General features: G+C 38.0%; 1 protein-coding gene across 3 annotated transcripts in view; it reads right to left on the bottom strand.

The window, feature by feature from the left end:
- tpm2 (tropomyosin 2 (beta)) overlaps window positions 1-23,830 on the bottom strand; it is a 31,773-nt gene extending 7,943 nt beyond the window's left edge. Inside the window, exons 1-8 of one of the 3 annotated variants that reach the window (XM_057819275.1) lie at window positions 23,585-23,830; window positions 14,582-14,707; window positions 9,728-9,861; window positions 8,772-8,889; window positions 8,289-8,359; window positions 3,591-3,666; window positions 1,844-1,906; window positions 1,660-1,729 (exon numbers count right to left, since the gene is read on the bottom strand). In XM_057819275.1, the coding sequence (XP_057675258.1) occupies window positions 1,660-1,729; window positions 1,844-1,906; window positions 3,591-3,666; window positions 8,289-8,359; window positions 8,772-8,889; window positions 9,728-9,861; window positions 14,582-14,707; window positions 23,585-23,698 (772 nt within the window). In that variant the 5' untranslated portion in view covers window positions 23,699-23,830. The remainder of the gene's footprint in view (window positions 1-1,659; window positions 1,730-1,843; window positions 1,907-3,590; window positions 3,667-8,288; window positions 8,360-8,771; window positions 8,890-9,727; window positions 9,862-14,581; window positions 14,708-23,584) is intronic. The other 2 variants (XM_057819276.1, XM_057819277.1) reach the window with 2 other exon arrangements.
- Between the last annotated feature and the right edge of the window lie 1,905 nt (window positions 23,831-25,735).

Raw genomic sequence — 25,735 nt, 5'->3', positions numbered from 1 at the left:
TCATTCCCGATAATTTTTCCCAATCATATACATTTTGGCAATGCATTAAGAAAAAAATGAATAATATTCGGACGAATATATACATTCAACATACAGTACATAAGTACTGTATTTGGTTTTTATGACAATAAATCCTCAAGATGGCATTTACATGATTAACATTCTTTCTGTGAGAGGGATCCACGGATAGAAAGACTTGTGACTTTGTATATTGTGACTAAATATTGCCATCTAGTGTATTTGTTGAGCTTTCAGTAAATGATACTGTAGCCATGCTCAAATGCATGATGGGAAGTGGAACCATGACTGTGCGTAGTGCTACCAATTGATAATAATATCTTCTCTGCATTGGGAAATAACATAAGGTGTTAAGAAAAAGATCAATTGCTACCTTGCTTCCCCACATTGCTTCCCATGATATTTCTAATCATAGGGAGAGGGATTGTAAGGCTTTAGGCAATCAAAAAAAGGCTCCAAAGGCTGCCAAAATTCACTCTCCTCATATTACGCTGCCTTTTATCTCTAGATGTAGGTAAAACGGCGCCATTACAGATTGAGCGCGACAATGCGTGAGTGGGTCGTGCAGCGCATGCGTTAATTGCTTTAAATATTTTAACGTGATACATCTTTTAAAAAATTAATCACCGCCGTTATCGGGATAAATTTGATAACCCGACCTTAAACCTAAACTAAAGACTCTGGATGAGTGTTAAATACAATTAGAAAACGATTTAATTAAAAAATATATTCTGTATATATTAAAAAAAGGCATGGCCGATATTTTTTTGCCGATTCCGATACTTTGAAAATGACGTGATCGGCCCGATCGATCGGGACATCTCTACTTGTTACTTGGTTTTTGGTGTTTGGCGCCCTCTGCTGGCGCTTGGGTCCAACTGATTTTATGTGTTACACCATGAGTGAGCATGGTGTTATTATTGACATCAACAATGGCGAGCTACTAGTTTATTTTTTGATTGAAAATTTTACAAATTTCAATAAAACGAAAACATTAAGAGGGGTTTTAATATAACATTTCTATAACTTGTACTAACATTTATCTTTTAAGAACTACAAGTCTTTCTACCCATGGATCGCTTTAAGAGAATGTTAATGACGTTAATGCCATCTTGTTGATTTATTGTTATAATAAACAAATACAGTACTTATGTACCGTATGTTGAATGTATATATCCGTTTTGTGTCTTATCTTTCCATTCCAACAATAATTTACAGAAAAATATGGCATATTTTATAGATGGTTTGAATTGTGATTAATTACGATTAATTCATTTTTAAACTGTAATTAATTCAATTAAAAATTTAATCGTTTGACAGCCCTAGTTCATAGATAAGCCACACTAGACAATAAGCCGTGGCTATCCTCACTGTATTATGGGATATTTACTCCTAAAGATATGACAGATTTGACAGCGGCACCATAAGAATGTCATAAGACCAAATGAACCACTATGAAGCTTTGAACCAATTGGCTGCAAAGCTTCATTGCTTCAAAAGAAGCTTATTTGGCCATCACTACTCCCTTGGGGAGACAATCAACCTCTACTGCCACCGGAAGTTTTTGTCACTGCCACATTCTTCTAGTCCGGTAGTTAGTTTATGCACTAATAATACTGGAGAGAATAAATGACAGAATACCTTCCAGATCATCAATGGTTTTCTCCAGCTTGGCCACGGAGCGCTCCGCAAACTCTGCTCGGGTCTCAGCCTGGAACACAAAGTAATGCAATATGTCTGATGTCTGATGTACTAGTACATTTCTGAATTCCAGCTAGCAGTAAAAATAAGACAAAAGAAACCAAATGTGGAATTGAAATCTTACCTCTTTAAGTTTGTCAGTAAGAAGTTTAATTTCTTCTTCATATTTGTCCTCCTTTTGTGAGTACTAAAATTCACAAAAATAATTTGCATTATTAAAAGAATGTGTAAGACAAAAGCAAAATGAATTAATCAATCCTCCAACAGAGCTGTTCATTATTTATTCATGTTGAATCATGTGTGAATGTTCATGTCTTGTGTTACTGTGCTTATACTCTGAAATAAATAGAACCTCCTTAATGTAATCATTCTCTTTCTCTGTCCATCTTTATACAGGGTCTCATAATAATTCCATTGTAATCCAGACTCCAAAAGTATTGGAACAGTGAGGCAAATACTGTAGTTGTTGCTACAAGGCTAATAAAAGACTTGTAGGACAAGAGGTGCTCCTGGTAATTCCGTGTTAGACTGTCCCTTTTGTTTAAAGGAACAATATAGAAGATTTGCACTTTTGTATTTTTGGAAATACTATTTCATAACGGTTATTAATGGTTAAAACAAGATATTCCCATTTTAAAAGTCAATTAACTGTACTCAACTAGGGTTACTTGTACCATAGGTATGTGTACTTATGTGTACTTGTACAGCAAGTACATGTACTTGCATTTGCTTGTACTACAAATACTTGTACTTGCTTGTACTGAGAGTACGTGTACTTGCGTGTACTTGTACTGAGAGTAAGTGTACTTGCGTATGCTAGTACTGAGAGTACGTGTACTTGCGTATGCTAGAACTACGAGTACGTGTACTTGCGTGTGCTAGTACTACGAGTACGTGTACTTGCGTGTGCTACTACTACAAGTACGTGTACTTGCATGTGCTAGAACTACGAGTACGTGTATTTTCGTGTGCTAGAACTACGAGTACGTGTACTTGCGTGTGCTAGAACTACAGGTACGTGTACTTGCATTTGCTAGTACTACGAGTACGTGTACTTGCATTTGCTAGTACTACGAGTACGTGTACTTGCGTGTGCTAGAACTACAAGTACGTGTACTTGCATTTGCTAGTACTACGATTACGTGTACTTGCGTGTGCTAGAACTACGAGTACGTGTACTTGCGTGTGCTAGAACTACGAGTACGTGTACTTGCATGTGCTAGAACTACGAGTACGTGTACTTGCATTTGCTAGTACTACAAATACGTGTACTTGCGTGTGCTAGAACTACGAGTACATGTACTTGCGTATGCCAGTACTACAAGTACGTGTACTTTCATTTGCTGGTACTATAATATATTTACTTGCGTGTGCTGGTACTACAAGTACCTGTACTTGAGTGTACTGGTACTACAAACACGTGTACTTGCGTGTACTAGTACTACAAGTACATTTACTTATGTGTGCTATTATAACAAGTACGTGTACATGCATGTGCAAAAACACAGTGGATGCAATGCCATGGCTTGTTCTTAAATGGCCTCTTCTCTTCTGGGGGGGCGTGATCAGTGATCACAAATCTCATTGATGATGTAACCATTAAAAAAAAGGTGAAAATTGAAAATCTGCGAAGTAGAGGCGGAGCTTATTTACATTAATTTTTGTGTGTGTGTTCGATGTATTTATTCAAATTTAACAGCATTGGAAAGGGATACATATAAGACATGGTTTTGATCTAACAGTCTGTTTTTTGTGACATTTATTCCTGGAAAGAAAAGCTGAATTCATTTTACATTTATAAAATTTTGATATCTCTTTCACGGGAAGGCCGATAGTTTGAGATGCATATTTGTCCCAAGAACCTTCTGTACCTTTTCTGCCTGAGCCTCCAGTGACTTCAAGTTGTTGGTGACATTTTTCAATTCTTCCTCAAGGTCACCTGATTTTCTGAACAATTTCAAGAAAAGGAAGACAAGAGGAGAGAAAAGGAATAATTGGAAAAGTAGGAAAGAAAAGGAGAAAGTTTGATACAGACTATCTAAATTCACTTTACTGAAGGATTATTGCTTCATTGGTTTTACTTTAGAAGAAAAACAACCATAAAACTAACTTAGGCAGTTAGGTGGTTGGTTTTTATGGAGCCCCTAAAGTGACATCGACAGAAAAAAAAAAATACATTTAAGCAATCTGGTGCGCACCAGATTGTTTCTAGTGTGCACCAGAAATGATCTCGTAAACATTAGCATTATATAGCATTTAAGCTAGCGGACTTTTGCTATGCAAGTTAGCCAGTTGTTGTAAACATTAGCATTATACTATGGCATTTAAGTTAGTGTACTTTTGTTATGCAACTTAGCCATTATTTTTTAACATTAGCATTACATAGCATTTAAGCTAGCGGACTTTTGCTATGCAAAATTGGCATGCAAAATTAGCTAACTTGTCCGCTAGCTATGCTATATAATGCTAATGTTTACAACAATTGGCTAACTTGCATAACAAAAGTACGCTATCTTAAATGCTATATAATGCTAATGTTTACAACAATAGCCTACCACACGAGTGCTAGCGAACAAGTTAGCCAATTTTGCATAGCAAACGTTCGCTAGCTTAAATGCTATATAATGCTAATGTCTTCCAGATAGTTTCTGGTGCGCACCAGATTACTTAAATTTATTTTTATTTCAGTCGATGTCCCTTTAGGGGCTGGGTAGGCTTTAGTAAAAAACAAAAGCAAAACGAGTAATGATAAATTGAGTTTAGTTAATTAGTTTTTAAATGAAATTAAAGCCTAAATCAGATAGAAACAAGCCTATACTAAAAGATAACATGATGTGATTGTGCATGAATTTAAGATGAAGATTTGAGAAAGTGTGAAGATAGCAGGTTTCAGGAGCACTGGGCAAGAGGTCAGCATGAACCCACGCTAGAGGCAGTACACCAAATACCTCTTCTTCTCCGCACATCATGGATTTGAAATTCTGGTCCATTAACCCGAACTCCTCCTCCAGTTCTCTCACTCGCCTGCAGAGGTTAGTCCACAGCCAGGTGGTTTGGTTCAAGGTAAGCAAAACATCCCATACAGATGGTGGTGTATCATGGCATGCGTTACATAAAAATACATAACGAAAGCACAAATAAACAGTTATGTCTCCATGTTTATAACTCATTGACTGCCATCGCCTGTAGCGATCATTCTCTGCCAGCTTCTCCCAGTGAAAATGGATTGGAAGTCAATCATCTTCAATGGCAGCCAATGAATTATTATGTGTGTTATTCTTTGCATCATGTGAATCAAAGATCTATAAAAGTCTGCAGCAGAGGGAAGGTACATGCAATTATGTGATTGGTGAAATTATTGTAAAAGCATTGGTGCTCACCGAGGTAGTTATCAAAAATGAAATAAATGATGAAAACCAGAATTGACAAGACATTTTAAAAATGATGACAAGAAAAAAATTACTACAGTAAGTCAGTAACTGAAATTGTATTGCATTCCCACAGCTAAGTAAAACATTGAAATTAATACTTTTGTTTTTGTATTTTATCATCAAAATGATAAAATTTAAAATGATTATTAATTTTTATTGAAATTATTTATTTTTCATATGCTTTTTTTAATCCTGCGCCTTACAAACAACCCAACATATGAACATCTAAGAGCAATGCTAATAAAAACTTATCATTTCAAACAAAAATAACGCAATGAAGAAGCAAATACACTCTAAAAACTAGTTAAAAAGAATCAGAGAAGAAAAATCAAAACTAAATAAAACTAAATTATATATAGAAAGCCGGTTGAATTTTTACTCCACAGCTTTCCTACTTATTATGCTGTTACTACTTGTGCACTATGCACAATTTCCTTGCATTGCAGACATGCCTCTTTTGTAAATATTTCATTGTATGTCATTATTTAAAGCAACACTTGGTAACTTTTCAGTTTTGGTCGATTTTAGCGACCCCGGTGGACAAAAGCGGTGGTGTTTTGCCTTAAAGAGCATACGACAGGAGAAAAAAACGTCTTAAATAGCATTATTATGTGAATTTACAATCATATTTTGAGACGATTCGACTATATACAACAATTTAGCAAAGCGCAGATGACAAGAAATTAGTCTTTTAATCTGCCGGTTAGCCACGCCTACCATTATAGGGCTCTAGCGTCCCCAACAGGTGGATGACGTCATCGGGAGAATGGGCTCATCGGTTTTACTATTCAGCCCATTGAGGGGGAATTATTCACAACGAGGAAAACGCGACGAAGAGAGCCGCGCAATGTCATTGTTTCAGTCTCTCTACTCCAATATTTTTACAGGATATTCTTTTAATCCAAGTATTTTTCCCCAATAGCTAAATAAATGGCTTGAGAAGGACCAGTCAGCCCGTCGAGGGGGAAGTATTCACAACGAGGAAAACGCGACGAAGAGAGCTGCAAAATGTCATTGTTTCTGTCTCATTACTTCAGTATTTTTACACGATATTCTTTTTATCCAAGTATTTTCCCCAATTGCTAAATAAATGACATGATCATGACAAATAACAGTCTTGTGCCAAATGGAATATGAAATAATAAAAATGCACTTATTCAGGACGACATGGCAAAATTACTCCATAATGGTCAAAACTGTCGACTTCACCTTTACTGTCGCACCTCCCGAACGATATTTTATGACACCTAAATCGGACATATGTCATTTCCCTTCCCCGGCTTCGGAGAATGTAAACAAACCAAAAGGCGTGACAGCTAGCCGACATGCTAACCCGAACCGAGTGATGTTTCAAAGTCTTCGAAGCGGAAAATCACACATAACTAGCCCGGATTATTTGACATGACGACTGGGTTGTCGATTGTCTTCGCGGATCGGTAAACTGCCCGGCGGAGAGCAATTTACAGCTCGTTCCCCGGAGGAGGGAGGCTGCAGTTGTTATGCAGCTAACGTGCAGCTAATGTGCACGAGGAGAGCTTTTTACATGCCTATCAATGATCAAACGTAACTAATCCTTTATTTAAAGAAAGTTTGTAGTGTTTACTTTGTAATCGCTGTATTCGTATTTGCCATAATACAAAACAAGGTGTTTACTCACTTCCTCGCAAGCCCAATGGTCCCACAGTAGTAGGGCTTGTTTTGGCCAATATCCACGGTGAATGGGAACCTTTTGAAACTCCAAAAAGGCGCACACGCATCTCCCTCATAAAGCAAGATTTTTCTGCAGCCGTTTGGCTGGCATGATGCAAAAAATAAATGTATTAATCCGCAAAATCAGCTGAATCCTTAGTCCTCATATACCACAGTACAGCTGTTTAGTGAAGAGGACGCCTTCTCCCGTACACGTCACAGCGCCCTCTTTCTCATATCGAGACTGTTGCCGGAAGTCACTCATTTTCATGGCGCGGGATTAAAAAAACTAAATAAATATAGCGATCGCTTCCACACACATCCAAGCGGTCAATATCATTCAGGAGCATAAAATAAAATACTGCGTGTATAAAGAAATAAAAAAGCTTTTTCGTGTCACATGCACTTTAAGGAAGACTGCGTTTCCTATAAGGACCAGCGCTGCGTTTCCCATGAGGACCAGCGTACACCCGCACAGTGTCGTAAAATCATCAATCAATTGAAAACACAGTGTCGTAAAATCATCAATCAATTGAAAATCAATCTCCCGGTTGCCTACAGATGAATTAAACAACATTTCTGTTCCCACCGGCTGAGTGGAAGGATGAATAGTAATCAGGTAATGAATCTAGTCGCGGCTAAACAATACTATATGACGGTTAGCAACCGTGTGGCTTAGTGTGGCTAACCCCCACGCACCCCACGCGAACGGGGCATCATGACAACGAGTGAAAGCCGAGCCAGTGCTTATTCTGTATATCTTGGTAGCCTCCCATTTTTGTCCTCCTCAGACAAAACTTTTTGTCTCTTTTGCTGCTCTGCCATCTTTCCCGAATTCGCGTGAAAACGTTCGCATCGACTTCCGTCTTTATAATGAATGGGGAAAGGGGGAAGTGACGTATGCAGTAAAGCAGGTTTTTTTGTGTGGCAGGGTTCCTGCCACCCTCCTCAAAGTTAATTAGAGCCGGTGAAAGCGATACAGACCCTCTCAGGATAAAAAAGAGGTGTCATTCAACTAGTTGTCAGTCGACATCATATAACAAATGTTATAAAAAGTTTTTATAAAGGTTGAAAAGTTGCTTAGTGTTGCTTTATACGAACACATATGTTAAATATGGTCAATGTCCTATTTTTTAAGGGTCTCTATAGTTCAAAAACTAAATGTGGTGGAGAAAAATTGAGATCACTTTTGAATTCTGCACCCAAAAATTAGTTGACAACAGCTGTCAAACCTAACTAAAAAATAAAAGTTATTCCCCAGTATGTTCATTTCTTAAAATGATTCAAATTGACGGGCAATTCAATTGCTTGTAATAAGAGCCCTAAACACTACAGGTTGACTGATTTTCTATTGTAGTGATCACATGATGTTGGCTATGACAACATGACTATTATAGCTATGCTGATTCTTGTGTTAGTGTTGTTTTCTCAATACAAGTGTCAACTTACGCCTCGGCCACCTCAGCGCGCTCTTCTGAACGCTCCAGATCGCCCTCAAGAATCACAAGTTTACGTGCAACCTGCAAGCATGTACAGAATACAGCAAGGATCACAATTTACTGGAAAGAAAAGATGGCAAATGTGTAACATTCACAAGCATTTTGGTTTGGAATAATAAATTTACCACAGTTGCACACAATTCTATGTGCAATACTTATTTACGTGCAATATTAATCAGCAATATTCAATGCCTTCACTGTCAACTGCTGCTACTTCACTTCAATTATTTGCACTGCCTGAACATAGGACTACCTCATACATAGTTTATATTTATTAGATTTTATACTTTATCCTTGCAAGCCACTTTTGAGATTTTTTTTACTCGTCCTGCACTGTAAAGGGAGATGCTCCACAATTTCATTGTACAACCTTATAATGACAATAAAGGGCTATTCTATTCTATTATGCAGGATAACGCAGGAAATGTCTGACCTCTTCATATTTGCGATCTGCTTCCTCAGCGATATGTTTGGCTTCTTTTAGCTGCATCTCCTGGATCTCCATTTTCTCCTCGTCCTTGCTCGCCCTGTTCTCTATGACCTTCATTCCTCTAAAATTCAAAAGAACAATTAAAAAAAATTCAGTATTTAGTGGAATACAATGAGAAAAAACAATTATAATCAGTTTGAAAAATATTGCCAATGTGGCAGTGTCTCGCTGTAAACATATATACAGTAAATGAGATGGTTTAGGACATGGGTCGGCAACCTTTAAAGGGAACCTCAGAGTTAAAGACTTACAGGCTCAAATAAGCCATAATTGTTCTCTTTTACTGAAATATGTTATTAGAAACACAATGATTTAAAAATCTATAATATTTAGTACGTTTTGACCTACGGAGGGCTCCATGTTTTACGCGTGCAGTGCACGCTGGTGGTGATGACGCGGTTGGGTTGGACAAAGAGAATAGCTGTGCTAGTTAGCAAGCGAAGCTAGCATGACGACTGGCGGGATTTTGTCCCATTCTGCTGCTGGTCAGCTAGTTTTGTTACAGTGATGTGAGATGAGTACAGAATGTCATACCTGCATCCAATTCCAGTGTCTTTAAACTGATCCTAGGCGGCTTGCCAAGATATTGACTTTATTATTTGACAGTATGCTATTTGACAGTTTGTATATCCCTTTGTTGCATCATTGCCTGTTTTTTTTTCGTTTGTCAGCCTCTCACCGCGGTTTTCCCTCAGTTTTTTTTTTTATTTATTGAACCTGACCTACTGTTGTTAGCGCCACAATATATTTTAGTCAAATACAATACTTATTTTTTAAAATGTCTAAAACCTGAGCTCCATTAGGGGGATCAAAACGACTACAGAGTCGCACAAGTTGCCGACCATTGTATTAGTGGAATTATAAAGGATTCAAGCAATATTGCTGGATAATCATTTCACCTTTCACTCTCGTCAGCTGCTTTCTCAGCTTCCTCTAGCTTCTGCAGAGCCGTAGCCAGTCTCTCCTGAGCTCGGTCCAACTCCTCTTCCACCAGCTGGATACGTCTGTTTAGAGATGCCACCTCAGCTTCAGCCTGTTGGCACACAAATATTAACTTAACTACCTAATTCTTTTGCTGCTTGAAATTGTATCGACTTTTATACTCAAAGCAAGATCTAATACTAATAGACATTAAGTTGCGACTGAAATTGGTAGTTAAAGTGTATAATAATAAGTAGGGTTGTTCCAATCATGTTTTTTGCTCCCGATCCGATCCCGATCGTTTTAGTTTGAGTATCTGCCGATCCCGATATTTCCCGATCCGATTGCTTTTTTTTTGCTCCCGATTCAATTCCAATCAATTTTTCCCAATCATATACATTTTGGCAATGCATTAAGAAAAAAATGAATAAAACTCGGACGAATATATACATTCAACATACAGTACATAAGTACTGTATTTGTTTATTATGACAATAAATCCTCAAGATGGCATTTACATTATTAACATTCCTTCTGTGAGAGGGATCCACGGATGGAAAAACTTGTAATTCTTAAAGGATAAATGTGACTTTGTATATTGTGACTAAATATTGCCATCTAGTGTATTTGTTGAGCTTTCAGTAAATGATACTGTTTAACTGCTCTGCCCAAATGCATGATGGGAAGTGCAACCATGACTGTGCGTAGTGGCACCAATTGATATATCTTCTCTGCGTTGGGAAATAACATAGGGTGTTATGGAACCTTTCTTCCCCACATTGCTTCCCACGATATTTCTAATTGTTGAGAGAGGGATTTTACGGGTTTAGCCAACTAAAGAAAGGCTTCAAAGACTGCCAAATTTCACTCTACTCATTTTACGCTGCCTTTTAACTCTATGTACAGGTAAAACAGGGCCATTATAGATTGAACGCGACAATGCGTGAGTGGGTCGTGCAGCGCATGCGTGAATTGCGTTAAATATTTTAACGTGATTAATTTTTCTAAAAATTAATTACCGCCATTAACGCGATAAATTTGATAGCCCTACTTTAAGCCAAAACTAAAGACTCTGGATGAGTGTAAGACATTTTGTCTGTAACGTTAAATACAATTAGAAAACGATTTAATTAAAAAAAAAAAAAAAAAAAAAAGTCAAGTCCGATATTTTTTTGCCGATTCCGATACTTTGAAAATGACGTGATCGGACCCGATCGATCTGTAACAAAGGAAGAGAACGAAAGTGATTCATTCAGTGTAGTTTATGAACTTTAGCAGGAGTGCTGGAAGTTGCGCACAGCAGGGAGGGCTGAGGATTTTCTTTTCCGGTCAAAAAACAGCAGTTCCGGTCCAAATTTGTCATGCTTGCACCTTTTCTCCATAGAAAGTCTGCACAATGGCAGTACACACGCATGCTGGATAGTTTACGTACGACTAATACGCTACTACAAAGAGAGCGTTCTATTTCACTTACAGTGTGTGTTGAAGTTTTTGTTTTGGAAATAAAAGTGCCCGTGTATAAAATGTCCAATAAGCCTCGGTTTACACCCAATTTACACAACACTCAAATAATTTGCACACGAATATCCAACAGCGCTCTGCACAGAAGCTCAACAGCAACAAAAAAAACCTGCAATGTAAGCTATTAAGTTCTCCACGGTTTAAATCTGCAGCTAACCTGTCCTTGCAGGGCAGTATTATAAATTATTATAATCATATTCATTTTGACCTCAAATTTTAGAAAATTTCGCGTTTTTTTTTGTCAAGAAAAACATCGCTATTAGCGTACCGCACCAATGCTATTTTTAGACCGAGACGTCGCCATCGTAACACAGAAGTGGGTCGTTATAGACACGCCCTCGCATACAATCCATGTTATTTCTGCTTGTTTTCGCCGGTAAACTTTCAAAAAGAGAACATGCTGATAAAACACTGCTGCTATGGAACTTGAAGAAACGACTGTTTTCTTCATGCGTTTCCCCAAACCAAAAACTCAGAGGAAAAAATGTGAAGAATGGATCAACTTGCGCGGACGTCCAAAAGACCAGTTTAATGCCAGCAAGGTGAAGCCATTCACATTTCATTTGCAGTAAACATTTTGTTGGGGGCTATTGTCCTACACAGGACGAAGAAGTAAGTCATTTTGATATTTTTACTTATTTTTTAACGTGGCGTTTTCCCGTGCTGCTTCTGTCTGACAATGAATGACCTGAAAAAAATTAAAATTGTATCTGACCGCCACTGTTGGTAACTTTTTTGTTGTAAAAAAACAACTTTAGTAAGGGGGGAGAGTAGATAAATTATAGAATGAATATTTGTTAATAATGAATAAATTAAAAGTGTTTGGTTGTCACTGAGTAGCATTTGCGATCGCTAAACAAAAATAGCAATGTAAATTACCCCCAAAAATGGTCGGAGACGTAACAGAACCAGGGGATATGATATATAAGAAAGACAGGGCATATGGTGGTAAAGGATAGATTGTTGAAACAGGAGAATGTCATTATCAGTGGCGTAAGGCAAAGCACACATGAAAAATGTGTTGATAAAAAAACTAGCACTGGATCAGATCGGCTCTTTTTCCCATCTTTTTCAGCCCTCGACACTCAAGCCATCCCTTTAACTGAACATTTGTATGTTCTTCCACATCTTTACCAGTGATTCTGACACCAGGGACATCATTTTCGGACAGAATTGGTAGGTCTAGCTCTATAAACATCTCCTTCGTACACTTTTCCATTCATTTACTATTGGGGACAAACGGAAGCATCTTACTCCCTTGGCAACAGTTGTGAAAGTCATGAATATTAATGAGCCGTAAGGTACGTGTTGCTTGCGGTATGTCATTGTTGTACACTGAAGGAAAATGGTACCGTTTCTCGTGGGCACCGTCTAACTGTTTGCATTACTCGAACACACGTAATATAATCAATCAGGGAATAGTATCATTTCTCATATTCACTGTAGGACTGCACTACTCTAACACACCTACTGTAAAATAAATAGCACACCATAGTTTAAAGAAACAGAATAGATACACAACGCCATCTTATCATAGAAGCCCAAAACGTGTGCGCCACGAGCAAGATTGACGCACCAACTCTGGCAATCAGTCCTCCCGAAAAACAAACAACGACAAAGACCAGCGCGCTTTGTCCTAAAACAAGTAGTGCCAGCCCGGATAACAAAGTTGATAGCAGGCGCTGGTGACGTCAAGACCAGTGTCGGTCGCTGTGGCAACCACATCCCATCCACGCACGAACCTAAGCAGCCCGAAACCGGCCAGAGAGGGATGATCCCAAAGCAAGGCCTGGACACACCTTCGGCCGGCCCACGGACTTAAAAAACACTGGACACTGAGTTAAGACAGATTTTGCTGCTCGGAAACATGTAGCCTTGTTTTGGATCCAGAATTGTCCCTCCGTCGTCTGTTTTTGCCTTGTTTTTGACCATTGTCGACGAATAAATTGTCAACCTGCTTTCGGCGAGTCTTTTTCAAACTTTTGGAACATGGAGTCAGTACAAAGGGTTAATATCAGAGATGAACTTGCGGAGTTCCGCCTTCCCAGTTGGGGCGCGCGGGAGCTGCATCGGCAGAGCGGCACTTTGTTCGGCTGTCGCTGTTTCCGTGCGCCTTGGCCGGGGGGGGCGAATTCCAACAACACATTAGCATTATATAGCACTTAAGCTAGCGTACTTTTGTAATGCAAGTTAGCCATTTGTTGTAAACATTAGCATTATATAGCATTTAAGCTAACGGACTTTTGCTATGCAATTTTGGCTAACTTGTCCGCCAGCTATGCTATATAATGCACTTTTTACCTGTGAATTTGGCACTAAGGACATCATTTTCGGACAGAATTGGTAGGTTTAGCTCAGTAAACATCTCGTTCGTAAACTATTTCCATGCATTTACTATTAGGGACCAATGGGAGGTTGACCCGCCTAGCAACAATTGCTAACGTGATGACGTGTCGCTTGCGGTACGCCATTCACAAAATATCACATGCATCCGTTTTCGATTATTACCGCCTCTCTCGCCTGCCTCTCATAGTCGGCCTCTCGCAGGAGCAGCTCTGCTCGGTCCTCTGCCTCATAGGCGACTTGTTGCAGCATTTGGATTTTTCTTCTCACCGTGTCTATCGACATGAAAGTCGCCATTGTGCTTGGACGTCATTTAACACCGAGTGTTGTCATGGTGTTTGTTACCAAAGGCAACGCTGTCCCTCTTGAACTGACTACCATGCTGATTCCCTCTGAATTAGTAATATACTGTACCTGTATAACACTGTTGTTGGTAGCAGTATGTAGCCTATGTAAGAATGAATGTAAGCCTATTATACTCAATAATCACTAGGAAATATTACAAATAAATAATATTAATAAATACAAATCGCTCTAGGACTCATAATTTAAACATTGTGATTTTGTTCAGCACCGCTTCCTTGTTCAGGAAGGAAAGATTGCATCATTCTAGGCGTTGGACTGTGTACACAAGTGTGACTCAAACTGTGAAAATTTTTGTATCTGCAGCTTCAACTCGATTCTCACCAAATTTTCTTTCTTGATCCATTTGCTAAAATAGATGAAGTCGCTAGCTAATTCTGCTACGTCAGCAGAATCTGATCCTGAGCGTTGGACTGCAGCTGTTTGCTAAGTGATGGTGATGAGTTAGCAGCTTCACACTGGAACGAACGGATGAGCTGATTATGTTCATTTGGCTCACATTTTAATAAGGTGCAGTTAAAGATCAAATCAAAACGGCATAAGGTTATGTATTCAGTTTGGTAGCGTATCTTTAAAGTGGATTTCCCCTCTCCAATATTACTTACGTCTGCTGCCTTTTTCTCGGCCTGTTCTAGCTTCTCCTGGGCGTCTTTCAGTGACTCGGAGTATTTGTCGAGTTCATCTTCTACTCCTTTCAGCTTCTTCTGCAGACCCAGCAGCTCTTCCTCCAGCTACAGAGCAAAACATTTGAATATTTGAATTAGAAAATCATACCTCATTTCGATATTTATTACTGCATTTGACATAAAATTGTTTCACATCAATATTAAAAACAAGCCAGCCAAATTTGAATCTAGACTGTTTTACGTTCATAGCTACAGAAATTCCGAATTTTGGAATTTTCAGCTTAAAAAGCTCTTTGTTTCGTGACGGCCGCCATGTTGGATTACACACTACTGTAACTTTTGCTTGAAATGTTTAGGTAAAATGAACGATAACTGCCCCTTTTTTTGCTTTTAACGAACAATCTAAACTGTTTTATGTTCATATCTATAGAAATTCCGCAATTTAAGCATTTAGAGATAGGGTGAGAAGCTCGGTCATCCGGGAGGGACTCTGTGTCGAGCAGCTACTCCTCCGCGTTGAGAGGAGCCAGTTGAGGTGGCTCGGGCATCTGGTTCGGATGCCTCCTGGACGCCTCCCTGAAGAGATGTTCCGGGCATGTCCTGCCGGCGGGAGGCCCCGGGGACGACCCAGTAGAGGTTAGATTTTGTGCCCGAACCCGACCAGACATTCGGGTCGGGCCCACATTTTAAGCATTCACGTTCGGGTCGGGTCGGGCCGGGCCGCCATGCCGGACTAATAAATTATTTAAAAAAAAAAAAAAAAAAATTGGAGAGCAAGCTCTCTGTATTGCGCTTTTGCTTGTGCGTGTGCACGAACACCGTGGCGCCGGCTGCTTTTTCTTCTTGTCCTCCCGCTGTACCGTTTGCGAACGGCTGAGGCGCCGCCCTCATTTTCATTTTCTCCCTCTCTGCACCGAGTGTACACAACTCATCCTCTTGGTACTTTTCCAATATGGAGCAGAAAGAAGCTAAAAACAAACTGAAGACGGATTTTATTTTATTTCTGCACGACGACGACCAAAAAATATAACCAGTGTAAGTATAAGCCATAATATCCTGCTGTTCAAATGGCCATTTTTAGTCAGAGCCGGTCTAATTATTTCCCTTATTTCACAGTAATAAAGAGCAAGACATGAGGCGGGGGCCGCAAGTTGCCGACTGCAGTCAAGTTTAAAGCTTTTATTTCATTTTTATTTTCGTATTGTTGTCGTTACAGTAAAGAATGTTATTTCAAAGCATTTGTAGTTTTTTTTTTTTTTTTTTTTTTTTTGCTGCTGTTCCCTCTCCTTGTCAGAGAGGCGCGTCCATGTGAGAACAATATCCCACACACTCAGAAATATGTTTAACAAACTTTCCCACCCTTATTTCGTTGTGTGAATGCTTTGATAATTCTCAAAAAAATATGTACATTATTTAAACATTAAGAAAACTTGCGTTTTTTTCTGCCAACTCGAAGAAATGAAAATAAATTGCTGCTGCTGCGTTTTTTCCGCGTCACTCAAAAAAAAAAAAAAAAAATCGGGTTTTTCGGGCTCGGGCCTGCAAATCTAGTTAAGTGATCGAGCTCGGGCCGGGTCGGGCCTCAATACCAGCGGGCCGTGTCGGGTCGGGCTGGATTTTTTAGGCCCGAACTAGGCTCTACGACCCAGGTCACGCTGGAGATACTATGTATCTCGGCTGGCCTGGGAACGCCTTGGGATCCCGCCGGAGAAGCTGGTTGAAGCGGCTGAGGAGAGGGAAGTCTGGGCTTCCCTGCTAAAGCTCCCGACCCCAGATTAAGTGGCAAAGGATGGATGTATGGATGTAACATAGTAAATATATCGCGTTACTATCCACTTCTAGCCAGCTTGAAAGTGAATGGTCAATGTTGAGTGACATGGTAACACCAGAATGTCCCCGGGACAAATGTCCTTTCCACATCACTTCGTGTTCTCTCCCAGCCTGTGGCCATGTAAGGTTTCTCACTCGCAAATAGCCTGGGAATCCTGATCCTGCAGCCGCCATTCTTTTAAATCCCCCAAACTCTTACTGTAGTCTTTTGGTAATACATAAATAGAAGGCCACAAGGGGGAGGGGTGTTTGAATCCTTTGGTGTTTTGTATGTACAGGTTTTAACTCCTGAAGCACATGTACGTGAGTGAATAGAACCCAGTCATGACTCTTGGCAGGACGAGCCTTGAAATGGATGGATGCAGGACATAAATAGACAGACATGCCTCCATCAAGATTGGCATGGGTATTGTGATCGTTGAGAGCGGGGATTCTCTGAGGACGATTGCTATGTGAAAAGTTGCATAGATGACTTGTTGATATCTATTTGTAGCTCACTATGCAATCCTTTGTGTTACACAGTGGAGAAGCACGGCAGATAGCAGCTCATCGAACATTAAACAAACAGTATGTGGGTGTGGGTTTGTGGGGGGTGACAATAGTCGGTTTAACCCTTTCAGGGACAGTGGTCACTACAGAAAACAACTATTGACAGAAATAGATGTCCAATCCATTTTAACTAGGAGGGGTTGTAAGCGATTGAATGATCATTTGGACATCTGTTGCTGTCAAGGGCAATCACAGAGTTCAACTATGTGAGGTCACAAAAGAAAACAAAAACCATCAAATAAAATTTCTAAAGAAAAATTCGTTTTAATTTTTAACTTTTTTTTAACCACTTCAGACCTGAGCATGGTGCTGATGGACATGACGCTTTCGTGTCCCTAAATAAATAAATACACGGAATTTAGTTGCTATTGCCACTTCTGGGAGATGATTGGACGGAACTTAACCAATCGAAATCATATAATTAGGTTATGCATGCCCTCTTTGCTATTTTTGGCTCTTTGAAAATGGCTGAGACAAAAACGCAACTTCAAAAAGGCAAACGTATGTGCTCATTTCTCTTTAAAAAACAATGTAACTTAACATTAAAAATAACCAATAAAAGCATGAAATGCGTCAACATCGTTTAACTTGTTAAATAGTTGGTGTGACAACTCGTGTGTAAGTGAGCAGCATAAGCGGATTTGAGTGGACTCACTCAGTGAAGCATTTAATAAAGACCAGCATTTTTCTACTTTTTTAAATGGATTGGGTGTTTACTTTTCTTCTTGTTTAAAAATCATTCAATGGGACAGTAACATGTTTAAAACTAGGGTTGTTCCGATCATGTTTTTTTGCTCCCGATCCGATCCCGATCGTTTTAGTTTGAGTATCTGCCGATCCCGATATTTCCCGATCCGATTGCTTTTTTTTGCTCCATTTCAATTCCAAACATTCCCGATAATTTTTTCCGGATCATATACATTTTGGCAATGCATTAAGAAAAAAATGAATAAAACTCGGACGAATATATACATTCAGTACATAAGTACTGTATTAGTTTATTATGACAATAAATCCTCAAGATGGCATTTACATTATTAACATTCTTTCTGTGAGAGGGATCCACGGATAGAAAGACTTGTAATTCTTAAAGGATAAATGTGACTTTGTATATTGTGACTAAATATAGCCATCTAGTGTATTTGTTGAGCTTTCAGTAAATGATACTGTAGCCATTTAACTTCTGCCCAAATGCATGATGGGAAGTGCTACCATGACTGTGCGTCGTCGTACCAATTGATATATCTTCTCTGCATTGTGAAAGAACATAGGGTGTTAAGAAAATGATCAACTACTACTTTTCTTCCCCACATTACCTCCCACGTTAATTTTAATTGCTGAGAGAGGTATTGTAAGGCTTGAGCCACATAAAAAATGGCTCCAAAGGTTGTCAAAATTCTCTCTACTCATTTAAAGCTGCCTTTTAGCCCTATATACTGGCGCCATTATAGATTGAACGCGACAATGCGTGAGTGGGTCGTGCAGCGCATGCATTAATTGCATTAATATTGTAACGTAATAAATGTAATAATATTAATTCTTGCCATTAACGCGATAAATTTGATAACCCTACCTTAAGCTTAAACTAAAGACTCTGGAAGAGTGTAACACATTATGTTTGTAACGTTAAATACAATTAGAAAACGATTTAATTAAAAGATATATACATATTAAAAAAAAGGCATGTCCGATATTTTTTTGCCGATTCCGATACTTTGAACATGACGTGATCTGACATCTCTAAATAAAAACATGAAATGCGTCAACATCGTTTAACTTGTTAAACAGTTGCTGTGGCAACTCATTGTGTGTAAGTGAGCAGCTTAAGCGGATTTGAGTGGACTCCCTCAATGAAGCATTTAATAAAGACAAGCATTTTTCTACTTTTTTAAATGGATTGGGCGTTTACATTTTTTTCTTGTTTAAACATCATTCAATGGGACAGTAACATGTTTAAAACTTAACATAATAATTACATTTGAAGTGCTTACAAACCATTTATTAAAAGATATATATATCTATTAGGGCTGTCAAAATTATCGCGTTAATGGGCGGTAATTAATTTTTTAAATTAATCACGTTAAAATATTTGATGCAATTAACGCACATGCCCCGTTCAAACAAATTAAAATGACAGCAGTGTCATGGCCACTTGTTACTTGTGTGTTTTTTGTCTCCCTCTGCTGGCGCTTTGGTGCGACTGATTTTATGGGTTTAAGCACCATGAGAATTGTGTAATTATTGACATCAACAACGGCGAGCTACTAGTTAATTTTTTTGATTGAAAATTTTACAAATTTTATTAAAACGAAAGCATTAAGAGGGGTTTTAAAATAAAATATCTATAACTAGTACTCACATTTATCTTTTAAGAACTAGAAGTCTTTCTATCCATGGATCGCTTTAACGGAATGTTAATAATGTTAATGCCATCTTGTTGATTTATTGTTATAATAAACAAATACAGTACTTAATGTACAGTATGTTGAATGTATATATCCGTCTTGTCTTATCTTTCCATTCCAACAATGATTTACAGAAAAATATGGCATATGTTATAGATGGTTTGAATTGCGATTAGTTACGATTAATGAATTTTTAAGCTGTGATTAACTCAATTAAAAATTTTAATCGTTTGACAGCCCTAATATCTATATACATTTTTTAAAAAATATACTTTGGGGAAAAAAGTGAAACACATGTCTTATATGCCCTCTGTTACATTTACTTGAGTAACATTTTGAGAAAAATGTACTCCTAAGAGTAGCTTTTCTAAACCATACTTTTTATTTTTACTTGAGTAGATTTGTGAAGAAAAAAACGCTACTCTTACTCCGCTGCTTTGGGCTACAAAAGAGTCGTTACATTTTTCCTCTTGATCCTATTTATTAGATTTTTTTTTTCCCCCAGTGATGCCAAGAGTAGCTCTACCAATTTCACCAACGAGACGTTGCAACAATAATCACATGACTCTATTATACCAATCAGACTGAAGCTTGCCGTTCTATGATCACGCCAGCCTGTTCAATCACGTGGCGTCTTTAAAGCACTGTAAAAAATGAAGTATTTGACTTTGAGCGCTGTCCTCAACATGACTCGAAAGCGCGGATTTAAACCTCTCTCCCAGTTTTTATTTGGCACCAATTGACCCTGGAAAACCAGAGATATGATCCTTTTAATTTCATAATAGGAATCATGAAGGAATGATTAATTCAAACTAGGAACTATTTTCCCCACCAGAGGGCAGTCATGCTCTTTGGACAAATAATGTTTCATTTATGTTTTTTTTTTTTTGTCTCTCGTCGGAATTCAATGATTTATTTATTTATTTATTTTTATTTCTTTGGCTTAATGTGGCTATATAATGGGTTATTGTACAGTATAATTATAACAACAGTCCATATAGATAACTTTGCTCAGAAAAAAATACCATTGTTTTAAAAAAAAAAAAAAAATCCAACAAAAATATAAGCAGTTACAATTTTACTCATTACTTGAGTATTCTTTTCACTGCATACTTTTTTACTTGTACTTGAGTACATTTTTGGATGACTACTTTTACTTTTGTAATATTATTTTGAAGTAATGCTCCTCTTACTTTAGTAAAATTTTTGACTACTCTACCCACCTCTGCATATATGTATCTCTTTCCATGATAAATCTGAATAAAAACATTGAACACACAAAAAAATCATTTTTTGGGGGGAGGGGGTGTACTTTGCGGTTTTTCACTTATTGCTGTGGGTCCCCTTTAAACACAAAAAACGAGGGGCCACTGGATATTTTTATTACTCGTGGCTTCTTTTATTTGCAAAAAAAAAAAAAAAAAAAAAAAAAAATGTTTTCATCTTTTTACTATTTAAAAAAATTGACCCCCTCCTTCAATTTATCAAAAACGATTTATGTGTACATATATATATATATTAGGGCTGTCAAAATTATCGCGTTAACGGGCGTTAATTAATTTTTTAAAATTAATCACGTTAAAATATTTGACGCTATTAACGCAGATGCCCCGCTCAGACAGATTTAAATGACAGTACAATGAAACGTTCACTTGTTGTGTTTTATGGAGTTTTGCCGCCCTCTGCTGGCGCTTGGGTGCGACTGATTTTATAGGCTTCAGCACCCATGAGCATTGTGTGAGTAATTATTGACATCAATAATGGCGGGCTACTAGTTTATTTTTTGATTGAAAATTTTACAAATTTTATTAAAACGAAAACATTAAGAGGGGTTTTAATATAAAATTTCTATAACTTGTACTAACATTTTTCTTTTAAGAACTACAAGTCCCTCTATCCATGGATCGCTTTAACAGAATGTTAATAATGGTAATGCCATCTTGTGGATTTATTGTTATAATAAACAAATACAGTCCTTATGTACCGTATGTTGAATGTGTATATCCATCTTGTGTCTTTATCTTTCCATTCCAACAATAATTTACAGAAAAATATGGCATATAATATAGATGGTTTGAATTGCGATTAATTAATTTTTAAGCTGTAATTAACTCGATTAAAAATTCTAATCGTTTGACAGTCCTAGTATACATATATATATATATATATATTTTTTTTTTTTTCTTCTTTTTTTTAAAATTATCCATCGCGAAACAGTAATACTACAGATGGATTTTAAATGGGGGCCACAAAACATTGTCCAGTGGGCCGCAGATGGCCCACGTGCCGCAGATTTGAGACCACTGTCCCATATGACTATAAAAAAGATTTAAGAAAAATAAATCACAATTCATGCATGAAATGAATAAATATAATGAATAAATATAATTTTAAAAAATGATACCTGGGGGAAAAAGTGTCTTATACGTATCTCTTTCCAATGTAAATCCAAATGAATACATTGAACACACACACACAAAAAAATTTTTTTTTTTTTTTTTTTTTTTTTTGGGAGGGGGCGCTATTTCACGTTTTTTGGTCCCCATTAACCGCGGGATCACTGGATATTTTTATTACTCATTGCTAAAAAAAAAAAAAAAACAAATTTTCATCCTTTACTATTTAAATAAATGACCCCCTCCTTCAATTAATTTATCAATTTTTACGCAAAATGGAAAACACATGCGGGAAAAACTAATACTACAGATGGATTTAAATGGGAGCCGAAAAACATTGTCCCATGGGCCGCAGATGGCCCCTGTGCCGCATATTTGAGAGTACTGTCCTATACAACTTTAAAAAAGATTTAAGAAAAATAAATCCTAATTTATGCATGAAATGGTTAAATATAATGAATAAATATATATATTTTTCCTTAATTATACTTTGGTGAAAAAAAGTGAAAAAACATGTCTTACATGTATCTCTTTCCGATGATAAATCCAAATAAATACATTGAACATACACACAAAAAAAAAAAAAAAAAAAATTGGGGGGGTAGGGGGCGCTATTTCACGGTTTTTCACTCATCACGGCAGGCTCGGGTCCCGTTTAACCGTGGGATCACTGGATATTTTTATTACTCATTTATTTGTGATTTTTAAAAAAACAAATATTTTGATCTTTTACTATTTAAAGTATTGACCCCCCTTCAATTAATTTATCAATTTATTTAAAACTTTGTATATATATATATATATATATATATATATATATATATATATATATATATATATATATATATATTTATTATCCATCACAAAACATGCGGGAAACACTAATCCTACAGATGGATTTTAAATGGGGACCACAAAACACTGTCCCGTGGGCCGCAGATGGCCCCCGTGCCGCACATTAGAGACCCCCACCCTATATGAATACATTTAAGAAAATTATAATTCATGCATGAATCGTTAAATATGATATAATGTTGAGCATTTCGCATATCAGTTTTATCATTATCTCTTAACCCTATTCTATGTGCAATACTTATTTACGTGCAATATTAATCTGCAATATTCAGTGCCTTTATTGTCAACTGCTGCTACTTCAATTATTTGCACTGCCTGAACACAGGACTACCTGATACATATTTTATACTATTTAGATTTGATACTTTTACTCTTGCAAGCCACTTTCAAGATTTTTACTTGTGCAATATTCAATGCCTTCACTGTCAACTGCTGCTACTTCCTTCAATTATTTGCATTGCCTGAACATAGGACTACCTCATACATATTTTATATTTATTTAAGATTTTATTCTTTATTCTTGCAAACCATTTTCAAGATTTTTTTTTACTTGTCCTGCACTGTAAAGGAAGATGCTGCAAAATTTCATTGTAAAACCGTACAATGACAATAAAGGGCTTTTCTATTCTATTTGTACTTATGTCCAATACTGTTTCAATGAGAAAATGAGCTGTACAGTACAGTTTATGGAAAACTGCATTGCTGTAGATTTTATAAAGGTGCGCACAAACTGAACACGTTCAAAATAAAGAAAACATGCAGTCGAGGAGGAATAATAATGACATTAATTAAAAATTGTATTTGTATTTCTTTTAAATTTACAAGTAAATCAGTTACTGTGTTTTCTATTCACTGACTTTTTGAATGCCGCAAAAGCTCCTTTTAGTGCTTGCTCAACTCAGTCAACATTTGTTTTTGTTTTTTTCGAGAAAAGGCGGCATCATCACCTGTTTGCATTTGTCCTCCGCTCCTTTCTTGTCCCCCTCAGCCTGCTCCGCCCGGTCGATGGCGTTCTCCTTGTCCAGCTTCAGCATCTGCATTTTCTTCTTGATGGCCTCCATGTTTCCTCCGGTTGTGTTGTTTAGTTAGTTCAACAGAATCGGACTCGGCGCAGTGTGACAGGACCAAGGGAGGACAGGAGAGCCGGCGAGCTGGAAATCTTGAGGATGAAAATCCAAGTGAGTGAGCCCCCGCACTTTTTCCACTGTAGGTCCGCCTGTGGACCTTGCCCATATTTAGTCAGTGACAGATGTCCATTCTATGTGCGTGACGCTGGATCCTGTCTGGTCTGTCTGTGGCCACAGTGCATTAGTTTCCCCAAATATTATCATTCTTGCCATGTACTTTAGTAACTTGAGAAACAATGCACATCATGTAAAAAGCAATAAAACAATGTATACATAAATTAATTCCCATCTCACTATTCAAACAAGTTTGCTTACATTGTTAGCTAGCTAGCTAACAAATATCAAATCTAGACAAAAGTTTGACTAGTGTTTTTCAATTTAGTTATCTTACATTAACATAAATGTACAAATAGTAACAGCTCAACTTTGGGATACATCTGAATGAAATAGTACACGGGTGGAAGTGCGCCTTAAATTGGCAGTACAGCTCAGTGTGAAAGGACTTGGCCTGCCGACCAGAATGCGGCGGGCTCTAGGACAGCTGCAGTTAAAAATATTACTCATAAGTCTCCTTCAGAAATCAGTAATGGTAGGATTTGGAATCGACAGTTTTATAGTGAGGCTGGCTCATTGTCTGCCATTGACGACGGTAGACAACCAATCCGTAGTTAAATGAGCAGTATGTAAAATTGGTGGCTAAAAATCAACCAATCAAGCAACCAGAATGAAAATTCCTTCCCATTTGGGCTCCCAGATAAGTGATTCGCAATGGAGAATCAAGCTGCGTCATCCTACCAATATTGCATCTCAATCAGAAACTAGAAAATGCAGTTTCTGAAGAAATTGCTTGGGTATCTTTGCTATGCTGATCTGTATACTTGTACCACAAGTACACGCGCTTGTAACACAAGTAAATGCACGTAGACGCGCTTGTAACACAAGTACACGCACTTGTATCACAAGTACACGCACGTACACGCGCGAGTAACACAAGTACACGCACGTACACGCGCGAGTAACACAAGTACACGCACGTACACGCGCTTGTAACACAAGTACACGCTCGTACACGCGCTTGTAACACAAGTACACGCTCGTACACGCGCTTGTAACACAAGTACACGCACGCGCTTGTACCACAAGTACACGCACGCGCTTGTACCACAAGTACACGCACGCGCTTGTACCACAAGTACACGCACGTACACGTACCACAGGTACACGCACGTACACGTACCACAAGTACACGCACGTACTTGTAACACAATTACACGAACGTACACGTACTTGTAAAACAAGTACACGCACGTACACGTACTTGTAACACAAGTACACGTACCTGTAGTACGAGTACATGCAAGTAAACGTATTTGTAATACAAGTACACGCAAGTGCACATACTTGTAGTAAAAGTACACGCACTTGTAATACAAGTACACGCGTTTGAAGTACAAGCATATGTACTTGTAGTAGAGTTAACGTACCTGTAGTACGAGTACATGCAAGTACACATACTTGTAGCCCACGTACACGCAAGTACACGTACTTGTAGCACGAGTACACGTACGTACACGTCCTTGTAACAGAAGTACAAGTACCTGTAGTACGAGTACATGCAAGTAAACATATTTGTAATACAAGTACACGCAAGTACACATACTTGTAGCACGAGTACACGCAAGTACACATACTTGTAGCACGAGTACACGCAAGTGCACGTACTTGTAGCACGAGTACACGCAAGTACACGTACTTGTACGCAAGTAAACATACTTGTAGCATGAGTACACACAAGTACACGTACGTGTAATACGAGTATACGCAAGTAGACGTACATGTAGTATGAGCACATGTACTTGGAGTACAAATACACTCAAGTACACGTACGTGTAGTACCCGCAAGTACACGTATGTCTAAGGCCCGCAAGTACATGTAAATGTGGTACACATAAGTACACGTACGTGTAGTAC

This window comes from Corythoichthys intestinalis, chromosome 17 (genome assembly GCF_030265065.1).
Source record: "Corythoichthys intestinalis isolate RoL2023-P3 chromosome 17, ASM3026506v1, whole genome shotgun sequence".
Lineage (NCBI taxonomy): Eukaryota > Metazoa > Chordata > Actinopteri > Syngnathiformes > Syngnathidae > Corythoichthys > Corythoichthys intestinalis.
This window is presented reverse-complemented; position numbering and strand designations above follow the sequence as displayed.